This window comes from Rhinolophus hipposideros (genome assembly GCF_964194185.1).
Source record: "Rhinolophus hipposideros genome assembly, contig: HAP1_SCAFFOLD_89, whole genome shotgun sequence".
Classification (NCBI taxonomy): Eukaryota; Metazoa; Chordata; class Mammalia; order Chiroptera; family Rhinolophidae; genus Rhinolophus; species Rhinolophus hipposideros.
In genome coordinates this window covers 57,657-76,182 of record NW_027669012.1, presented here as the reverse complement: position 1 = coordinate 76,182, position 18,526 = coordinate 57,657, and the positions used below count along the sequence as shown (strand labels likewise).

General features: G+C 44.6%; 1 protein-coding gene across 1 annotated transcript in view; it reads right to left on the bottom strand.

Moving 5' to 3' along the window:
- Positions 1-4,309: 4,309 nt before the first annotated feature.
- The window catches only part of LOC308495716 (ankyrin repeat domain-containing protein 26-like), a 71,442-nt gene continuing 57,225 nt past the window's right edge, over positions 4,310-18,526 (bottom strand). Inside the window, exon 8 of the mRNA XM_081080703.1 lies at positions 4,310-6,450. Coding sequence (XP_080936829.1) covers positions 6,376-6,450 — 75 coding nt within the window. The 3' untranslated portion in view covers positions 4,310-6,375. The remainder of the gene's footprint in view (positions 6,451-18,526) is intronic.

Below are 18,526 nucleotides of genomic sequence, written 5' to 3'. Positions count from 1 at the left end.
GTCTCTCTTCTTTTCTCTCAATCCTCACTCCCCACTTCAGGGACTGTTCCTCTCGTGGGCAGGCACCGACAAGTGGCGCCCGAACAGGGACCTGAATACTGGGGATAAAGTGAAGGACACCGCACGGAGCTGAGACGCGTCGCATAAGGTAAGGGGTGCGGTGAGATACCACGGTCAGGAGTAAAAAATCATGGGACAGGGTAACCGCAGAATGTCTTTTACTCAAATGTTAAAAAGTGTGCTAAACAGACTGGACCCCCAGGATGAGGAGGGCCTAGATGGGGAGGGGCCAGTGAGGGTGGTAGACGGTGCAGTGACAAGACAGCAGAGTGGGGCTGAGACATGGCAGAGGGGCCGGAAGAGGCCCAAGGCCACCGTCCCGGGCGGGGCGAAGGTGGAGGAGACCAAGAGCCCGTCACTTCTCTGACGGGCCCTCCTGCCGCCACCCCGCATCCCTGGGACGAGCCGCGGGCCTCGCCTCCACTACGGCCACCGCCGAGGAGTGGGAGCCACAGTGCGAGCCTGTGAAGCGCGGGGATGCGATATACAGCTCCGGGGCAGGGCTGCCCGAGCCGGCGGGCTGCGAGACGCTGGAGGCCAGAGGCCACGGCGTCACGGGAGAAACCCGCGCAGCTGAGCGCCCGCGAGGACTCCCGGCAGGTGCACGCGTGGTTGTGGCAGTCTTATTGCGGCCACTCACCTGGCACAGCGGCCTGGCCGCCTTCCCAGCTTACTGTGGCCCCGCAACAATGCTATGGGGCGCTGCCGCAGTTGGTCCCCCACCAGGGAAATCCATTCAGGAACTCTTCCGACCAACCCCAGGCAGCGCAGGATTGGACCTCAGTAGCGCCGCCTACACAGTACTAACACCTGAGATGGGAATGCGAGCTATTCCTACAGGGGTCTTTGGGCCTCTGCCTCCACAGACTGTGGGACTAATCCTAGGAAGGAGTAGTATTACCATGAAAGGGATATTGGCTGCTCCGGGAGTTGTGGATATGGATTATACAGGAGAGATCAAGATTATGACACATTCGCCTGGAGGCATTTCAGTGATCGATAAGGGCCAACGCATAGCACAATCATTGTTAATTCCATATGTCAAAGCGGGTAAAACCGCAGGCCGTAAATCCCGAGGCGACGCGGGCCTTGGTTCATAGGATGCTTATTGGGTCCAGGCCATTCACCACCAGGCCAGAATTACCACTATCCATTAATGGCCGTTCCTTCATGGGCCTTTTAGACACGGGGGCCGATGTCTCTGTTTTAACTGCAGATCAGTGGCCTAGCCACTGGCCAAAGCAGCAAACAGTAACCCAGTTAAAAGGCATAGGACAATCTCAGTCACCAGAACAGAGCAGTGATATATTGTTGTGGAAAGATCAAGAGGGACATGAAGGATCCTTTCAACCATACATAGTGGCAGGATTGCCTGTCAATCTATGGGGCAGACGTGTCATGAGTCAGATGGGAGTTTACCTGTACAGCCCTAATCAACAGGTCACTATGATGATGTTCGATCAGGGACTTCTGCCTAGAGATGGCTGAGGTCCTTCTGGACAAGGGAGAAAAGAGCCTATCTTTCCCTCGCCCTTACCACAAAGAGCTGGCTTGGGATATTTTTAACGGGGGTCACTACTCCTCCTGTACCCCATGCAGATGCTATCACTTGGAAAAGCGACACACCTGTTTGGGTAGAACAGTGGCCCCTATCATCAGAAAAGATACAGGCTGGAAGGTTGCTGGAACAGGAGCAACTCGATAAGGGACATACAGCACTTTCTAACTCTCCATGGAACTCTCCCATATTTGTAATTAAGAAAAAATCAGGTAAATGGAGGTTGTTACAAGATTTGAGAAAAATAAATGAGACTATGGAGCTCATGGGGGCTTTACAACCGGGATTGCCTAATCCTTCTGCTATACCCCAAAACACATATAAGAGAATCCTGGCTTTAAAGGATTGTTTTTATACCATACCATTGTGCCCCAAGGATTGTAAAAGGTTTGCTTTAAGTAACTTACAAGAACCTATGAAGAGATATCAATGGCTGGTGCTGCCTCAAGGTATGGCTAATAGCCCTACTCTATGTCAAGAATGTGTGGCAGCGGCGTTAGAGTCTACCCCGTCTCCCCACATACAATCCTTAATCACACTCTTTGTTCTAAATTTTTTAAACCTGGATGCGCGTGGCAGATCTGCCGCAGATCGCTTCTGGCATCCTAACACTCAACAAGATTATGCCCAAGTGAGATGGCAGGATCCAGTTACTAACCAGTGGCATGGGCCAGACCCAGTCCTAATTTGGGGACAAGGGCATGTTTGTGTTTATTCACAGGACAATGGAGGTGCGCGGTGGCTGCCTGAGAGGTTGGTGTGGCTTGCTGATGAGCGTCTTCGAGATCCTGCTGGTTGCGCAGATGCCTCAGCATACTGGGCATATGTTCCTGACCCTCCCATGCTACACCCCACTGTGTGGAACGGGCCTGAAGTCATTGGTGGGACAAATGACACTAGGCTGTTAGGACATCCATTCGCTCCTGCCGTCCTACAAGCTGTTGGATTCAATCATAGCGGCTTGGGCATAGGACTCCTCATATGCTTCGCGATAATGTCAGCGTTACTGGATGTTTCCGTGTGGGCAGCCAGACAATTCACGGAGACAACCTAGGACAGAGTGTCACATTCCATCAGCCAGCAGGATGGAAAAACATCAGGGATAAAAACCCACCTCCACCACAAGCCCATGATCCTTGCAGTGAGGAGAACAGAAAAAATAGCAGATCCATCCTTTGGAGACAATGTTATAAAGAACCCGGGGAATATAGTGTCCCTGGGTTTAATCAAGCTGTTATAGATGGTCCGGAGGCCATGACACAGGTGCTGATGTCCAACACGGGACTAAGACTGGAGTGGTTGTGGGATTATGGTATACCTCCCGGCCCCAAAGACATATTTGGAAACTAGTGGGAGCAGTGGATACAGTGACTATGAGTATGGACGAGGGACGAGGCAAGGTAGAAGGCAATACCACTGCTTGTGTCAAGGCTCCATATGTGCTTATGATTGGTAATTCTAACATCACCCCTATTGACGGGGTCCAGTTTAATGTATCTTGTATACAGTGTACCTAAGTAATAGCATCAATTGGTCAAATGACAAAAGTAGAGCTGTAGTTCTCCACCGACCCTCTTTCATTATGGTACCTGTTAACATTTCAGGTCCTTGGTACTCGGACCTCAGAGGAGAATTCCCCTCCTTTCTAGCTCTTTTCCATTTGCTACTGCCTTTTGTAATAATCTTTGTTGGTGTTCCTCTATTCATGTGGTTTACTCCGTTGCTCAGAAAGGTAATACTCAAGGGCTTCATCGATCTCCAAACAAAGGTTCATGAGTTGAGATTATCTGCCCAGGTCCACCGTGTCGCTGACACCCGTGTATAAAGCCCCTACAATGGGTCGGCAGCCAAAGATGGGTAAGGATTTGGTAAGAATGTACATAACCTAAGACAGGAACCGTTCGCTAGAGGGATGGTCTCCTATGACGGGTAAATGGACATATCTGTACCAACCACCTAAGCCAGGCGCAACCCTTGTGTTAATTTTATATAAAAAAGGGGTACCTGTGGGAAACCGTGCTGAAGTGCTAGCAGGTGTTGTTTTGTGAAATGTTGAACCTTTGACTTCCTTGAGTGGTTTGTGCTCCCAGCGAGGCAAAACTTGCTACTCTGAGAACACAGAACCAGACTAGGTCAGGAAGTGTGGAGCTGGCCAAAAAACAGGCCCTTGTGTATTACCTTTATTGTAACTACTAGATTGCAGACAGTTCTGTTACTTTTTGATGCCCAGAGTATATAAGCTGCAAAAATAAACTTGGGCTGAGGCATTCTACTTAGAACTGCGGCAGTCTACTTAGAATTGCCTGCCCTCCCGATCCCATCTTTGTCTCTCTTCTTTTTTCTCAATCCTCACTCCCCACTTCAGGGACTGTTCGTCTCGTCGGCAGGCACCGACAGTTAGTGTAGCCACAGCAGTTATATTAGTGGCCAGTGGCTCACTGGTTACAGCTGACGGCCAACTAGTCACAGCTGACGGCCATCCAACCACAGTTGATGGCCATCTACTACCTGAGCCAGCACCCCTCCACGTGAGGCCGAGAGCCTGGAAACTGCTCTCTGGGGCTCTGTCGTGCGGGGTACCCTGCTCGCTGCGCCATTTGTCGTGCAGGGTCTCAGCTCCCGCTCCCCGCCCAAGAACGCAGGACACGGTAAGGCCAAAAAGGAACACCCACGGAGCCATAGATAGGGGAGTCAAACCAATATATTCTCGCTGGCGGCTGGGCTGGAGACACAGGAAGTAGGATCTACATAATCTGCCTAACAGCAGTCCGCGCTTGCCAGCCACCATCTTCTTGCTAGCCCCTATTCCTTTTTGCTAGCATAGCCACAGCCGTTATATTAGTGGCCAATGGCTTACGGGTTACAGCTGACGGCCAACTAGCCACAGCTGCTGGCATCTGATCACAGTTTATGGCCATTTACTACCCGAGCCAGCACCTTTCTATGTGAGGCCGAGAGCCTGGAAACTGTTTTTTGGGGTTTTGTCCCCACACTCCACCCCTACAGGTTCTCGCCTCACAATCTACGCGACAAGTGTCTTCCGCGAGGGTCCCTGTGCGAGGAGCCTGGAGGTGAATGCAATATCCTGGACACAGCCAGGCTCTCTGAGCACAGCCAGGGTTTCTCAGGGCACCACCAGTACTTCTGGGCACAGCCAGACTTCCTGGGCTTCTTAAGGTACCACCAGTCTCCCCGGGCACAGCCAGGGTTTCTCAGGGCACCACCCCAGTACTTCTGGGCACAGCCAGACATCCTGGGCTTCTTAGGGTACCACCTGTTTCCCCGGGCACAGCCAGCTTTTCTCAGGGCACTGCCACTCTCTCTGGGCACAGCCAGACTTCCTGGACACAGCCAGGGCCTCTCAGGGCACTGCCACTCTCTGGGCACAGCCAGACTTCCTGGACACAGCCAGGGCTCACAGGGCACTGCCACTCTCTCTGGGCACAGCCAGACTTCCTGGACTCAGCCAGGGCCTCTCAGGACACTGCCACTCTCTGGACACAGCCAGACTTCCTGGACACAGCCAGACTTCCTGGACACAGCCAGGGCCTCAGGGCACTGCCACTCTCTCTGGGCACAGCCAGACTTCCTGGACACAGCCAGGGCTCTCAGGGCACTGCCACTCTCTCTCTGGGCCTCTCGGGGTACCGTGCTGGAACAACAGTGGCTCACATCAAGGTGCTTACATATTATCAATGGTGGCCAGTCAAGACACAAAAGCAAACATCCGCCAGTCCCACTACATGATGGTATGTTCCCAAACAGTCAAGCGTCCATTAAATCAGGGATAGAAGGCAATTCCTCATAGTCCATAGTCATTCGCCAGGGCTGTCCTGGGGGTGAGGGATGACCTTGACCTCACCCTCATCTCACAATGAGGACTCAGCAAGCGTTTCCTCCTGGGACAAGTCCCGCATCCAGGCTGCGTCAGCAAGCAGTTCCCAGCCCACAGGGCCGCAACAACCTTCGCTTTCTCCGCTTTCTCCGGCCTCTGCTGGTTGGGGAACCATCCACATCTTCCCACCGCTCCACGGAAATCGAGCTCTCCGGCAGCTGCTCCTCCTGGTCTTCCTCAGACTGAGCTTTCATACGCACAAACTGCTCCACTGCCCTTCGGAGAGCTTTGGCCAGCACCGTATCCTGCCGACTACGCCATGTGTCACGCGGTGGACCCTGCTCGCTGCGCCATTTGTCGTGCAGGGTCTCAGCTCCCGCTCCCCGCCCAAGAACGCAGGACACGGTAAGGCCAAAAAGGAACACCCACGGAGCCATAGATAGGGGAGTCAAACCAATATATTCTCGCTGGCGGCTGGGCTGGAGACACAGGAAGTAGGATCTACATAATCTGCCTAACAGCAGTCCGCGCTTGCCAGCCACCATCTTCTTGCTAGCCCCCATTCCTTTTTGCTAGCATAGCCACAGCCGTTATATTAGTGGCCAATGGCTTACGGGTTACAGCTGACGGCCAACTAGCCACAACTGCTGGCATCTGATCACAGTTTATGGCCATTTACTACCCGAGCCAGCACCTTTCTATGTGAGGCCGAGAGCCTGGAAACTGTTTTTTGGGGTTTTGTCCCCACAGGCTCTGTCCCCACAACATATGATACAAAAATATTTTCCTGTAATAAGGATTTCACATGCCATATATTTTGGGATACAATTAACATGTTGTTTAAACAGCCCAGTAAATACACTTGTACTATTTATATTTTAGAGCTTATACTTTTTTTTCAAATTGTAGACGATTTCTAGTTTTATATTCTCAAGTAGATTATCAATAGGTGATAGAGGAACTTTTCGATTGAATTTAGATTCAAATTCAGCAGGAGCTGGAAAGAAAAAGACAGAATTATGTTCTTTAAAATACAACTAAGTATAAGTGTTAAGAAGAATGAGAAAACCTCTAGATGAGGCCACAGCTCACAACAGGAGATCATATTCAATACAGTTTGCCCACGGCTGCACACTGACTTGACTGCTATTGTGGCCAAGTATCAGAGCTTCTGGTTGTCTCATCCTTCATTCATTTATAAACAAGGTCGTACGACAAGCACTGAAGTTACAAGACGAAGATGACACGGTCCAGCCCTGACCCATCATCTACTATAAGCTGAAGGAACAGATGAACAGGCAATTTCCATTCAGAGGCCCCTATACCATACAAATGCACAACAGGACGCCAGTGGGACCCACAAAAGGGACATCCCAGTATTGATTGTCTGCTCTCTGGTGGAGGTGACATGGATGTTGATGCCTGAAGGACAAGGACAGAGGATGCCAGAGAGAGGGAAGACGCAGATGCGAAGACTAGTGTGGGGGAGAACACTACGGAACGAGAAGTAGTCTGGTTTAGCTAGATGCTAGAGCAAAGGGGCAAACGAGGGTTGGTAGCAAGATATAGGCTGAGATGTTTGGTGAGAACTACATTGATTTGGGTGTTTTCATTCCATGCAAAGCAATGTGGAGTTTCTCCTGAGGGTACATGGTAAACTAATGACAAAGTAAATGACTGGAGATTTAAATGTCACCCATCAGGTGACAGCTACAGTGTTTCCTCCAAAAATAAGACTAACCAGAAATTAAGCCCTAATGCGTCTTTTGGAGCTATAATTAATATAAGACCTGGTCTTATTTTCGGGGAAATATGGTAGCTTGGCCCTTCTAGGAGGTACCGTATTTCCCCAAAAATAAGACCTGGTCTTATATTCATTTTTGCTCCCAAAGACACATTAGGTATTATTTTCCGGTTAGGTCTTATTTTCGGGGAAACACCATATATGAACAGTAATTGCTTAAGTATCACTAGATAAGTCTGGTTATTGGGCCTCATATCACTGGCAAAAACATAAAAGTTGATGAAGCCCCGTTTTCAACGGTCAGGTGGAAAGTTCCATAGGGATGGCAGAAGAAAGGAAGGGGACAGGCCAGAAATAAAAAGAGATACATAGACTCTTGAGATATTACTCATATGACCTTGTCTTCACTATGAATGTTTATGCTTTCACCTTTTTTATTTGCTAAGGCCAAGAAAATATTTAATGTAGTATCTATTATCAGAACATGGAAAGGGATGCCATTTAATATTTACATTTTATTCCAGAAATCAATGATATCTAACTTGAATTAATACATTTTGGCAACATACCGTCTTTGTATAGTTCTTTAGTTTTTTTTTCCTGGTACTCCAGCAGCGACTGAAATAAATCAAATCTTATTATAGCATTTAAGGTAAACAAGAGACTTTATTGTAGAAATGATATATCTTATGAAATGTGCTCTTTAAATAATGCCTTTAGAGAATAGACTTAATGTATGATTTATATAAATACAAAAAAGTTTAAAAATGAATAACATAAATTACTGCTTATTTTGATTGTACATAATAGAGACCATCTATATGAGATGCTATTTAGATTAATCTGACCAACAGTGCAATTGATATTGGTCTACCTAAGATACATAATTTCAAAAGAGTGACGTTTGATTTGATTGGTACAATGAAGTTTAAACAAGTCAAGTCATATTTTACACTGAATGCATTACTTTGCAATTTTTAGAAAAATTGTCCTTTATAAATGTTTCTTGTTCTTTGTTTTTACTTTAATGGACTTTTACTTAAAATGAGCTTTCCATTCTTGCACTTCTAGAAAAGTAATCTTAAGGTGTATTCTAGGCTATTCATTTTTCAGCATAGAACCTTAAAGACATAAAATGATGAAAGTGGTACTGTGCGGTCATGTGAAAATTCTACTGACAGAAACAATAACCAAAACGATTTTGCAGTCTATGACTGAAACATTACCGTATTCGTATGCACAGAAAGATTTCCGTAAAGCTGCTTGAATAAAGTATGACCTAGAGCCAGTTTTCAAATTTACTTTCTCATTTATGACTTTGTAGAGTTAGAAACAAAAAATAATATATAATTTTTAAATGTGACTTTGTTCCTTAGAAATCAGGTCCAATTTTCGAAACACTAAAATAGCTGTAGTTATAGTCTATTTAATTATGAAATGTGTGGGAGTATTTCAAACTATATTACAAGTGTCCCAGTCTAGAGTGGTCTTACTGAAACCTTTCTTCTGAAAGCTATCCTCTCACAAAATGTCCAAAGTAGTGCTTAAAATAATATCCAGAAACTAATAGACACTATGGTGACAACAATGTGACAGCCAATCCTTGTACAAATTTAGGGGGAATGTGGGAAACCGTGCTAAAGTGCTAGCAGGTGTTGTTTTGTGAAATGTTGAACCTTTGACTTCCTTGAGTGGTCTGTGCTCCCAGCAAGGCAGAAGTTCCTACTCTGAGAACACAGAACTAGACAAGGTCAGGAAGTGTGGAGCTGGCCAAAAAACAGGCCCTTGTGTATTACCTTTATTGTAACTACTAGATTGCAGACAGTTCTGTTACTTTTTGATGCCCAGAGTATATAAGCTGCAAAAATAAACTTGGGCTGAGGCATTCTACTTAGATCTGAGGCATTCTACTTAGAACTGCGGCAGTCTACTTAGAATTGCCTGCCCTCCCGATCCCATCTTTGTCTCTCTTCTATTTTTTCTCAATCCTCACTCCCCACTTCAGGGACTCTTCTTCTCGTCGGCAGGCACCGACAGGGGAAGACAAATTTGTTTTCCAATATTTGCATAACACTTTTTTTTGTGAATGGCTTGATAGAAAGGGCTTATAACGTGAATAATGTGACAACAACATCACCAGACAGGCCGTGTAAAATCAATAACTAAATACCATAGAAAGGGAGAGGACTTTCATGAAACAGTTTTAAGTTATTGTTAATCAACAATATAAAATGTAAATCACATTTTTACACGACTTGAATTAAGGAACTACCAATGTAGCGTTATTATTTTCCCCCAAAACAGCTCTTTTCTTAAATATTTACTTCAGCACTTTCTGTCGTGTTTCCCTGAAAATAAGATGTAGCTGGACCATCAGCTCTAATGCGACTTTTGGAGCAAAAATTAATATAAGACCCGGTCTTATTTTAACATAATATAAGAATGGGTCTTATGTAATATAAAATAATATCAGACCAGGTCTTATACTAATTTTTGCTCCAAAAGACACATTAGAGATGATGGTCCAGCTATGTCTTATTTTTGGGAAACACGGTATGTTTATTTCTAGGTGAGGAGTGTGTTCAGATGGTGGAAGTAGCTTGAAGTCCAACATTAATAAGGACAACATATCTGCAGTCTTATTATACTTTTCCATTTATCAAATATATAGAAAGGTGAGAAAATTATACACAAAAAAATGTATCAGCAAACTTTAATTCAAAGGATTTCAACTAGAAGGATTTTCTCATTACTGGCAGTTCTCACTAGACTACGTCTCGGAGAAAGCTCAGGTTCCACTGGGGACACCCACGGGATAGCACAGCTTAGGAGTCTGCATCCCTCCTTTAGCTAGGTAGCTCTACACGTCTCTGCTTTGGTTTGTTTTGTGTTAATTGGGGACTACTGAGGAACAGTTTGCTTTTCCCGGATGTCAAATTGTTCTTTTTTTCAATCTAGTTGTGGATGGTGCATCTCACTGGCCAATGTGGGACTTGAACCGGTTACCTTGGTGTTATGGGCACCTCGCTCCAACCACTGAGCCAACAGGCTCCCCACCAGCAGCCCAATTCCAAGCTCAACCCATTGCTTCTCACGGGTCTATGTGGGAATGGAACTGTCAACCTTGGTGTTATGAGCACAGTGCTCCAACCACTGGGCCAACCGGCTGCCCACCATGGTTCATCTCCAAGTTCAAGCCATTGTTTTCAATCTAGCGGTGGAGGGTGCAGTTCACTGGCTCATGTGGGAATCGAACCCACAACCTTGTTGTTAAGAACTTGCACTCTAACCAACTGAGGCATGTGGCCACCCTTGGTCTCTGTTTTTATATACCGTGTTTCCCCGAAAATAAGACCTAGCTAGACAATCAGCTCTAATGCATTTTGGAACAAAAATTAATTAAGACCCGGTCTTATTTTACTATGATATAAGACCGCGTATGACATATGATATGATGTGACGTGATGTGACCGGATCTTACATTAATTTTTGTTCCAAAAGACACATTAGAGCTGATTGTCCGGCTAGGTCTTATTTTTGGGTAAACACAGTAATTACACAAAAAAAATTTTCTCAAAGAACGGTACTATTCTTTGATAAAAAGAATATTTTTCAGGTCTGAAAGTCACTGATTTAGTGAAAGTCCCTAATTTTGCATAAGAGGCAACCAAGACTCACAGAGATTACATAGGTCACCTGAGGTCACCAAACCAAGGAGCTGCGGGCCAGGAATGGGATAAGTCTCCCTATTGAGGCTAGCCTGCTATGCCAGCTACTACCTCATATTCCGGAAAATTCCATCAATTTCTGAGTACAACTCAAAGAAAATGAATATGCAAAACTTTGTCATGTAGCTCAATAATGTTAAAGCATGAGAAACAAAATAGTAGCTTTCTAACTCAAGTATTATCTTTAAAGTCATTATTAAAAATAAAGACAGATTAACATCACAAGTCCTATTAGCAGTAGTCAAACACACTCAATTTATAAAGCATAAACATTTCTAAACACAGAAAAGGGAACTTGAAGGAGAAAATCATGAGTTAAAGAAAGCAAACTCAAGTTGAGGAAATTCTTCCTTAAAATGACTTGTCTTTTCCTCAGAATCAAATTTGGCTGACCAATATAAACCAACACAGGTAATATTCATGGTGGGGGTTAAGTATAGCGAAATGGGAAACACAAAACAGATTTCTCTTTACCATCTAGTGCACTTGTGTCCAACCTCACATCATCACAACTGCATCATCAGTCTTTCCAGTGTTCCCTAGTGATTTGGGACACTTATCTCTGGATCTTGACAGAGTGGGGCTTTTCCATCTCTTATTCAGCCTTGCATGATTGGGCAACCCAACGCCTCACAAGGGAACAACGTTGGCCTTGGAATGAGGGCATTGACTTTAACATAAACAATTTTCCAATTTATGAGGAAATACTGAAAACTAAACACCTCTTTCCTACCAAAAAATAATTAAAGGAAAAATGTCCACAAGCATATTCTCTCTCATTGCTTCTGCCTTTACACTCTTTCATCTTCTGATTTCTGTGGTGAAACCACTGTGAACATTTTAATTGTGCATCATGCTTAAGAATTTACAGAAGCGTTGGCCATTCACTTTCTTTTTGTACCCAGTCCTTCCTCCAGGTTCACCACTTTGAAGGACTTGGACTCCATTTAGCCGAAGGGCTGTCCGAAAATCCTTGGCTTTGTTCTCCTATGATTTATTAAGGGGAAGCTAAATGAAAACACAAGGTTGGAGCCCCATTTAGCACAGGCCTGTGCTATGTTTCTCTGCATTAAGAAGGCCACAGTTGTTAGATGTGGGAGGGGGTTGGAGATGGGGGGAAGGGTGAAGGGATTGGGGGGCGGTTGGTGACCACAGGATGGCCTCAGGGTCTTTTGAGAATTACTTTGGGGAACTTACTCAATAGTGTTTGGGGATTTTGTTGGGTGTCCGATGGACATGTGTCCTGTTTGGGAGACCACCTCAGGGATGCGGTGGATGCTTGGTCATGGCATTGTACACCAGAGACTGGACATTAATGAATGCCAACTATAAATTTATGTGTATAATGTGATGGCTCGGTGTGAGGTCGGGGTGGTGGTGGATGGGGGGAGGGGGGTTCACGTTGTGAGGGATGTAAAAATAAAATAAAACTGAAAAAAAAAAAAAGGAGGCCACAAAACACCATCAAAACCACAAACCACCCTGCATTGATCAAAATGGATATTCTTTGGAATGATGTAAACATCATGTCAAGAGAGACAACCCCTTTCTATCTCCACGATATCTACAACTCATCGGGCATCTATAGCCCAAGAAAGGATCTTCTGCTCAACACACTACGATTCCTTAAAACACCACGCATCTGTAAAAGGGAAGGAGGGTGCACTGGATGTGAAAGGGAGGCAGGATGGAGGAAAGCACAGGGACAGCCCACAGCTGCAGTTCCAGGGGGACAAGGCTGAGCCTGAAGCCCCAGCAAAGGCAGTGGTGGTGGAGGGGACGGGGTGCAGCTCCCACATCACTGCCCAGGGGAGGCTAAGTGGGGCAGCAGCAGCATCCCCCCACCCCTCTCCAGATGCAGCAGTGCTGGCACCACCAGGGACCAGTAGCAGCAGCAGAAACAATTCTCCAGTCTCACGACCACACACAGTGCTACCAGTAGACATAGGGAACCAGGTAGCAGCTCAGCGGGCTCAAGAACACGCTCCCCTCAACCACCCACTTCCCCCACCTGCTTGGTGGTGGTGACCAGAGACCCTGGAGACCTGGATGCAGTTGCAACACCCATCTCCCTGGTCACCCAGGCTTGGACTCCCACACCCACAGCTAAGCCCCCGCCCCTGGATCCCCCATACTCAAGGAGCACCTGTGGGAGAAAACAGAAATTACACTCTTGTACCATCTACTGAAAACAAAAGAAAGACCTCTAACTATATACCTGTTTAATTGTTCAAATCGAAATGTACCTACATAAGAAAGTATTCACTACTTCAAATGTGCCTGTAGAGGAACAAGCCACTCAGCAGCATGAAGAAGCAAGGTGACATGGTTAACACTGAGAGAAGATGACACTTCTCCAGAAACCAAGTCAAAGTTATGGAAGATTGTGATCTCTGTGACCGAGATTTCAAAACAGCAGTCATGCTCTCTGCTCATCACACAGAACAGCTAAGAGACTTGTAGGAGGATGACTTGAAGGTGGGCAAACTGGGCGAGCAGGGGAAGTGGGAAGGGAGACGTGGCCCGCATCCATGGCTGCGGAGGTGCAGGTGGTCCCAGGACAGAACAGAGACCACAAGAGCCAGGAGGTGGGCTCTTTCCCTGTGTCCCACAGCTCATCTCCCTGCCCAGAGAGCAGCATATCAGAGTTTGAGGCAGTCACCTCAGCTGAGACCTCCAGCTGGGCCCTAGGTAGGACAAAGGAAGTAAACACCATACCTGGGCCCCTCCCCCGACTCTCCCAATCCTACCCCCACCCTTCCAGAGACTCACGCTGGCCCCTGATCTGAGGAGTAGTGTCAGATTACAGAGGACCCATAGTGCTCAGGATCTGGGAGGACCCGGTTTGTAGCTACTGCGACCCAGGGAAGAAGCTGGGAAGTGTGTGACACTGCTGGGCTGAGAGAGAGAAGACTCCTCCATCCCCAGTCCCCACCTTCTCTGACCTGCCCAGGGCAGGGCAATTACAACTGTGGAGACATGCCCAGGGGTTAGCAGTAGGCAGCAGTCGCAGCTCTGGGCTTTCAGCAGCTCAGAAATCTCCCACCACACACGCACACATGCACGCACGCACACACACACACGGAAGGAGTGACCTAAGACTCAGGAGACCTGGGCACAGGGCTGGTTGTGTTACTCTCAGTGCGCATATGTGCAGGCAAGAGCAGAAACTGCACTGACTTTGTAGAAACTACCATCCAGACCCGATAGCCCCACTCATCTACATCTGCCGTCCCAGGGTCACTCTGGGCACCAGGTGACCGGCTCTGCCTGAACAATACACAGAGGACTCTCTGGTACAGCAGAGGACGGCCTGGAGATTACTTGGTGGGCTTAAGCCAAGACTGGCGCTGCGTTTTTTGTTTTGTTTTGTTTTTGTATCTTTGATATTTTTGCCTGTGTTGAGTGTGGGTTACTGGTTGTTTTCACACGTGAGTGTATTTGGTTTTGACTTTGTTGTTGCTGTTGTGCTTGGTGATTGGCTTTGTTCTGAAATTGCCCTACACCAGGGCCCAGCCCAAGAGTCACAAGATTCAACACCTCCTGACACCAACTCCAGACCCAACCAGAGTATTATTGGGTTTGACCTACAAGTGACACACCCAGAGGGAATTCTCTACAGGCACAAGAGCCCATAGAGGCCAAGTCTAATTGGAGTGGTCAACCCTCACGCAGCAGATCATCCACCGAGGGCAGAGCTAAGTCTCACAACTAGGCAGCCTAGGATCAACCCCACCTACTAACCAGCCAAAAGCAATGAAAGTTCAACTTTACACAGGACAATATACACAACACCAGGGTCACCTTTGGAGCACACGCACAGGAGAATAGGGAAGTGGTGCAAGTCAGATATAAAGGACACACACTACATAAGATAACCCAGCAAAGACCGAGAATCCTAGGGGATCTACCTAATACATCGAAGCAAACACGGAGAGTCAACCAGAATGGGGAAACAAAGAAACATGTCCCAAATAAAAGAACAGAAGAAACCTCCAGAATTGGAACCAAATGAAATAGAGGTAACCAATCTATCAGAGACAGAGTTCAGAACACTGACGATAAGAATGTTTAAAGAGCTTAGTGACGACATAAAGAAGGATAGAGAAATCATAATGAACAACCAGTTAGAACTAAAGAATACAACAAGTGAAATAAAGCACACGCTTGAAGGAATTACCAGTGGGTTAGAGGAGTCAGAGAATCGAATCAGCGACTCAGAAGACAAGTTAACAGTGAACACACAAGCGGACCAAAAATAAATCCACGCCTATATGGCCATTTAATCTACGACAATGGAAGCAAGAATTTACGGTGAGGTAAAGACAGTCTTTTCAATAAATGGTGCTGGGAAACCTGGACAGACACATGCAAAAAGATGAAGCTGGACCACCTCCTTACACCATATACAAGAATAAATTGAAAATGGGTCAAAAACTTAAATGTAACATCTGATACCATAAAACTCCTAGAAGACAATATAGGAAGCAACTTTACATATATTACCCGGAGTAAGATTTTTACTGATACATCCCCTTGGGCAAGGGAAGTAACAGAAAAAATAAACATATGGGATTACATCAAACTAAACATTTTTTTCACAGTAAAGGAAACCATCATTACAACAAAAAAGGGTCCTACTGAATGGGAGAAGATATCTGCCATTGATATATCCAAACTTTATTAAAAAACTCACTCAACTCAGCTCCGAAAAAACAATCAACCCAATTAAAAAATGGGCAGAGGACATGAAGAGACATTTATCTAAAGAGGACATACAGATGGCAAACAGACATATGAAGAAATGCTCAACCTCACTAACCATCAGAGAAATGCAAATAAAAACCACAATGAGATACCACCTCACCCCAGTCAAAATGGTTATCATCAATAGATCAACAAACAACAAGCGCTGGCGAGGATGTGGAGAAAAGGGAACCCTTGTGCACTGTTGGTGGGATTGCAGATTGGTGCAGCCACTATGGAAAACAGTATGGAGGTATCTCAAAAATCTGAGAATGGAACTACCTTATGACCCAGCAATTCCACTCCTAGGCATCGATCCGGAGAAATCCAAAACTCTAATTCAAAAAAATGTATGCACCCCTATGTTTATTGCAGCTCTATACACAATAGCCAAGACATGGAAACAATCAAAATGCCCATCGGTAGACGACTGGATTAAGAAACTGTGGTACATTTATACAATGGAGTATTACGCAGCCATAAAGAAGAAGGAAATCTTACCATTTGCAACAATATGTATGGACCTAGAGAACATTACGTTAAGTGAAATAAGTCAGACAGAGAAAGACAAATACCTTATGATCTCACTTATATGTGGAATCTAAAGAAAACAATAAATGAGTGAACTAATCAGAAACAGTCTCAGAGACACAGAGGAAAAACTGAAGGTTGCTAGATGGGAGGGGGGTGGGAATAAGGGGGAAGGTGAGGGGATTACAAAGCACAATCGATAACCCCAAGATTGCCATGGGGATACGAAAGTCAATTTGGTGAATGTAATCAATAATGTAAAGATTTTGTAGGGTATCTGATTACACTTGTCTCATTAGGGAGAGCACCTCAGAGATGATGTAGATGCCTGACAACTGCACTGTACACCTGAAGCTGAAGCTGAACAATAATGAATGTTAATGTTAACTACAATTGTTATACACACACACACATATACATGTATGTATATATATGTTTACAAGAAGTAGAGTACAGCCTGAGGGATAGAGGCAGTGGAAATGTAATGGCTGTATGTGATGTCAAAGGGGTCGTTGATGAGGGGAGAGGGGTCATCATTATGTGAGGCATACAAATTATAAATGTGTAACTATTACATTGTTTTGTACACCTGAAACTAATAATAAAAAAGAGTTAAAAATAATAATACTCATTCACTGAAAAAAAAGAAGACACCCAGAACTAGTTTCTGCACAGTGAAACAAACAAACCAAAAAAAATAGCACTTCTTGATGACTTTCAGGCACATATATAACACCTGTCAATCAGCAATCTGGCCCTCAGCTTAAAATAACCCAGTTCAACACAGTCGAGTCATGGCCAAAGAGAAACAGGGCTGAACTATTTTCAGCTGTAGCCCCAGCAAGAAGCTGAGTATATTATATACTATATTATATAAAATACTATATGTCAATAGTCAAAAGACATACAGTATTTACTTCTAGGGCCAAAGAGTAGCACGAACCAGGAAAAGCTTGTTCACCTGAAACTAACGACATACATTATACTTCACTTAATTTTTCAAATACAAAGGAGATAACAGACTCTCTGCCACATATTATATACTCCCCCATGAAAGAATTATTATTTCATTATCCTTTTTATGCCTACTGCTGCCTAGAGAAAAAAAAATCAAACTCACTTAAAGCCCTCCTCAATTTGACCTCTACTAACCGGTTTAAACTAATTTTCTATATTGTATGCTGCATATAAATTAGACCAATTGTTCCGAGCAGATGATTTGTGCTTTCCTTCCTGTATTCTCCATGTTGCTTAAATGTAACAAACATTTTGGAGGGTAAAACAAAACAAAGTCACAGCATGAAGAATGTCACTGAGATATAACAACACTCACAGGCAGTTCAATGAGTTCAGGAGTAAAATTAATGACCCGGAGGAGAACTTTATCAAAGAGATGGAAACTATGAAACAGAACCGAACAGAACTCCTGCTGGTCAAGAACTCAAGAATGAGTATTTTTAACAACCACGTCACACGAAGAAAACGAGTTGTGATTTAAAGACTCCCTAGCACTGCCACCTTACTCATCAATTACCCAAATGCTGTCAAGACATATAGACATAAGTGAACTTCATTTTAAAAATTCAATTATTTGCTTAATGTCCCTATTTAGAATATGTACAACTGTGAAGCAACTCATTTTAAAACACTGAAATAGATAGTGCTACGAATAAAATAAAAATTAAGGATATACTCTCTTGTTAGAAGATAACATTAACCATAAAAACAGAGACTAATCTTTCTGCAGTATTATAAGTTTGCCGAATTAATAAAAAGGATTATATCTGTTTCATTTAATAATAAACATCCATTTGTGGTTAGGTGTTTGGCCGGCCATCATTCACTTACACTTAGGGGAAGAAAAACTGGGATGCACAAAACTTTAAAATTTTTATGAATCATCTCCAACTAAAACCAATTAAGAAGCCAAAGCATCTCAAAGCATACCATTGGTTATTAGGCAATGATATTTAACATCTGTAATAAAATTTAAAGGCAAATTTTCAAGCATTTTAAATGTATCACTTTAGTTACATTTATTAAATAATAATAAATAACTCTTAACACATGAGAGCTCTAGGGACTTAAAAAAAGATTGTAAAATTTCTGTCTCCTTTCTATGCATATTAGCACACATAATTATGCCTTTTACCTCGTGTGCATTAGTCAATGAAACAACTCAAAATTTCATCAACGACAAACAAAGAAACAAAAACTCTAGACACAGACAACACTTAATGGGTGAGGGGGGAGAGAGAGAGGTAGAAGAGGGAAAAGGGGGTCAAATACATGGCGATGGAAGGAGAACTGACTCGGGATGGTGA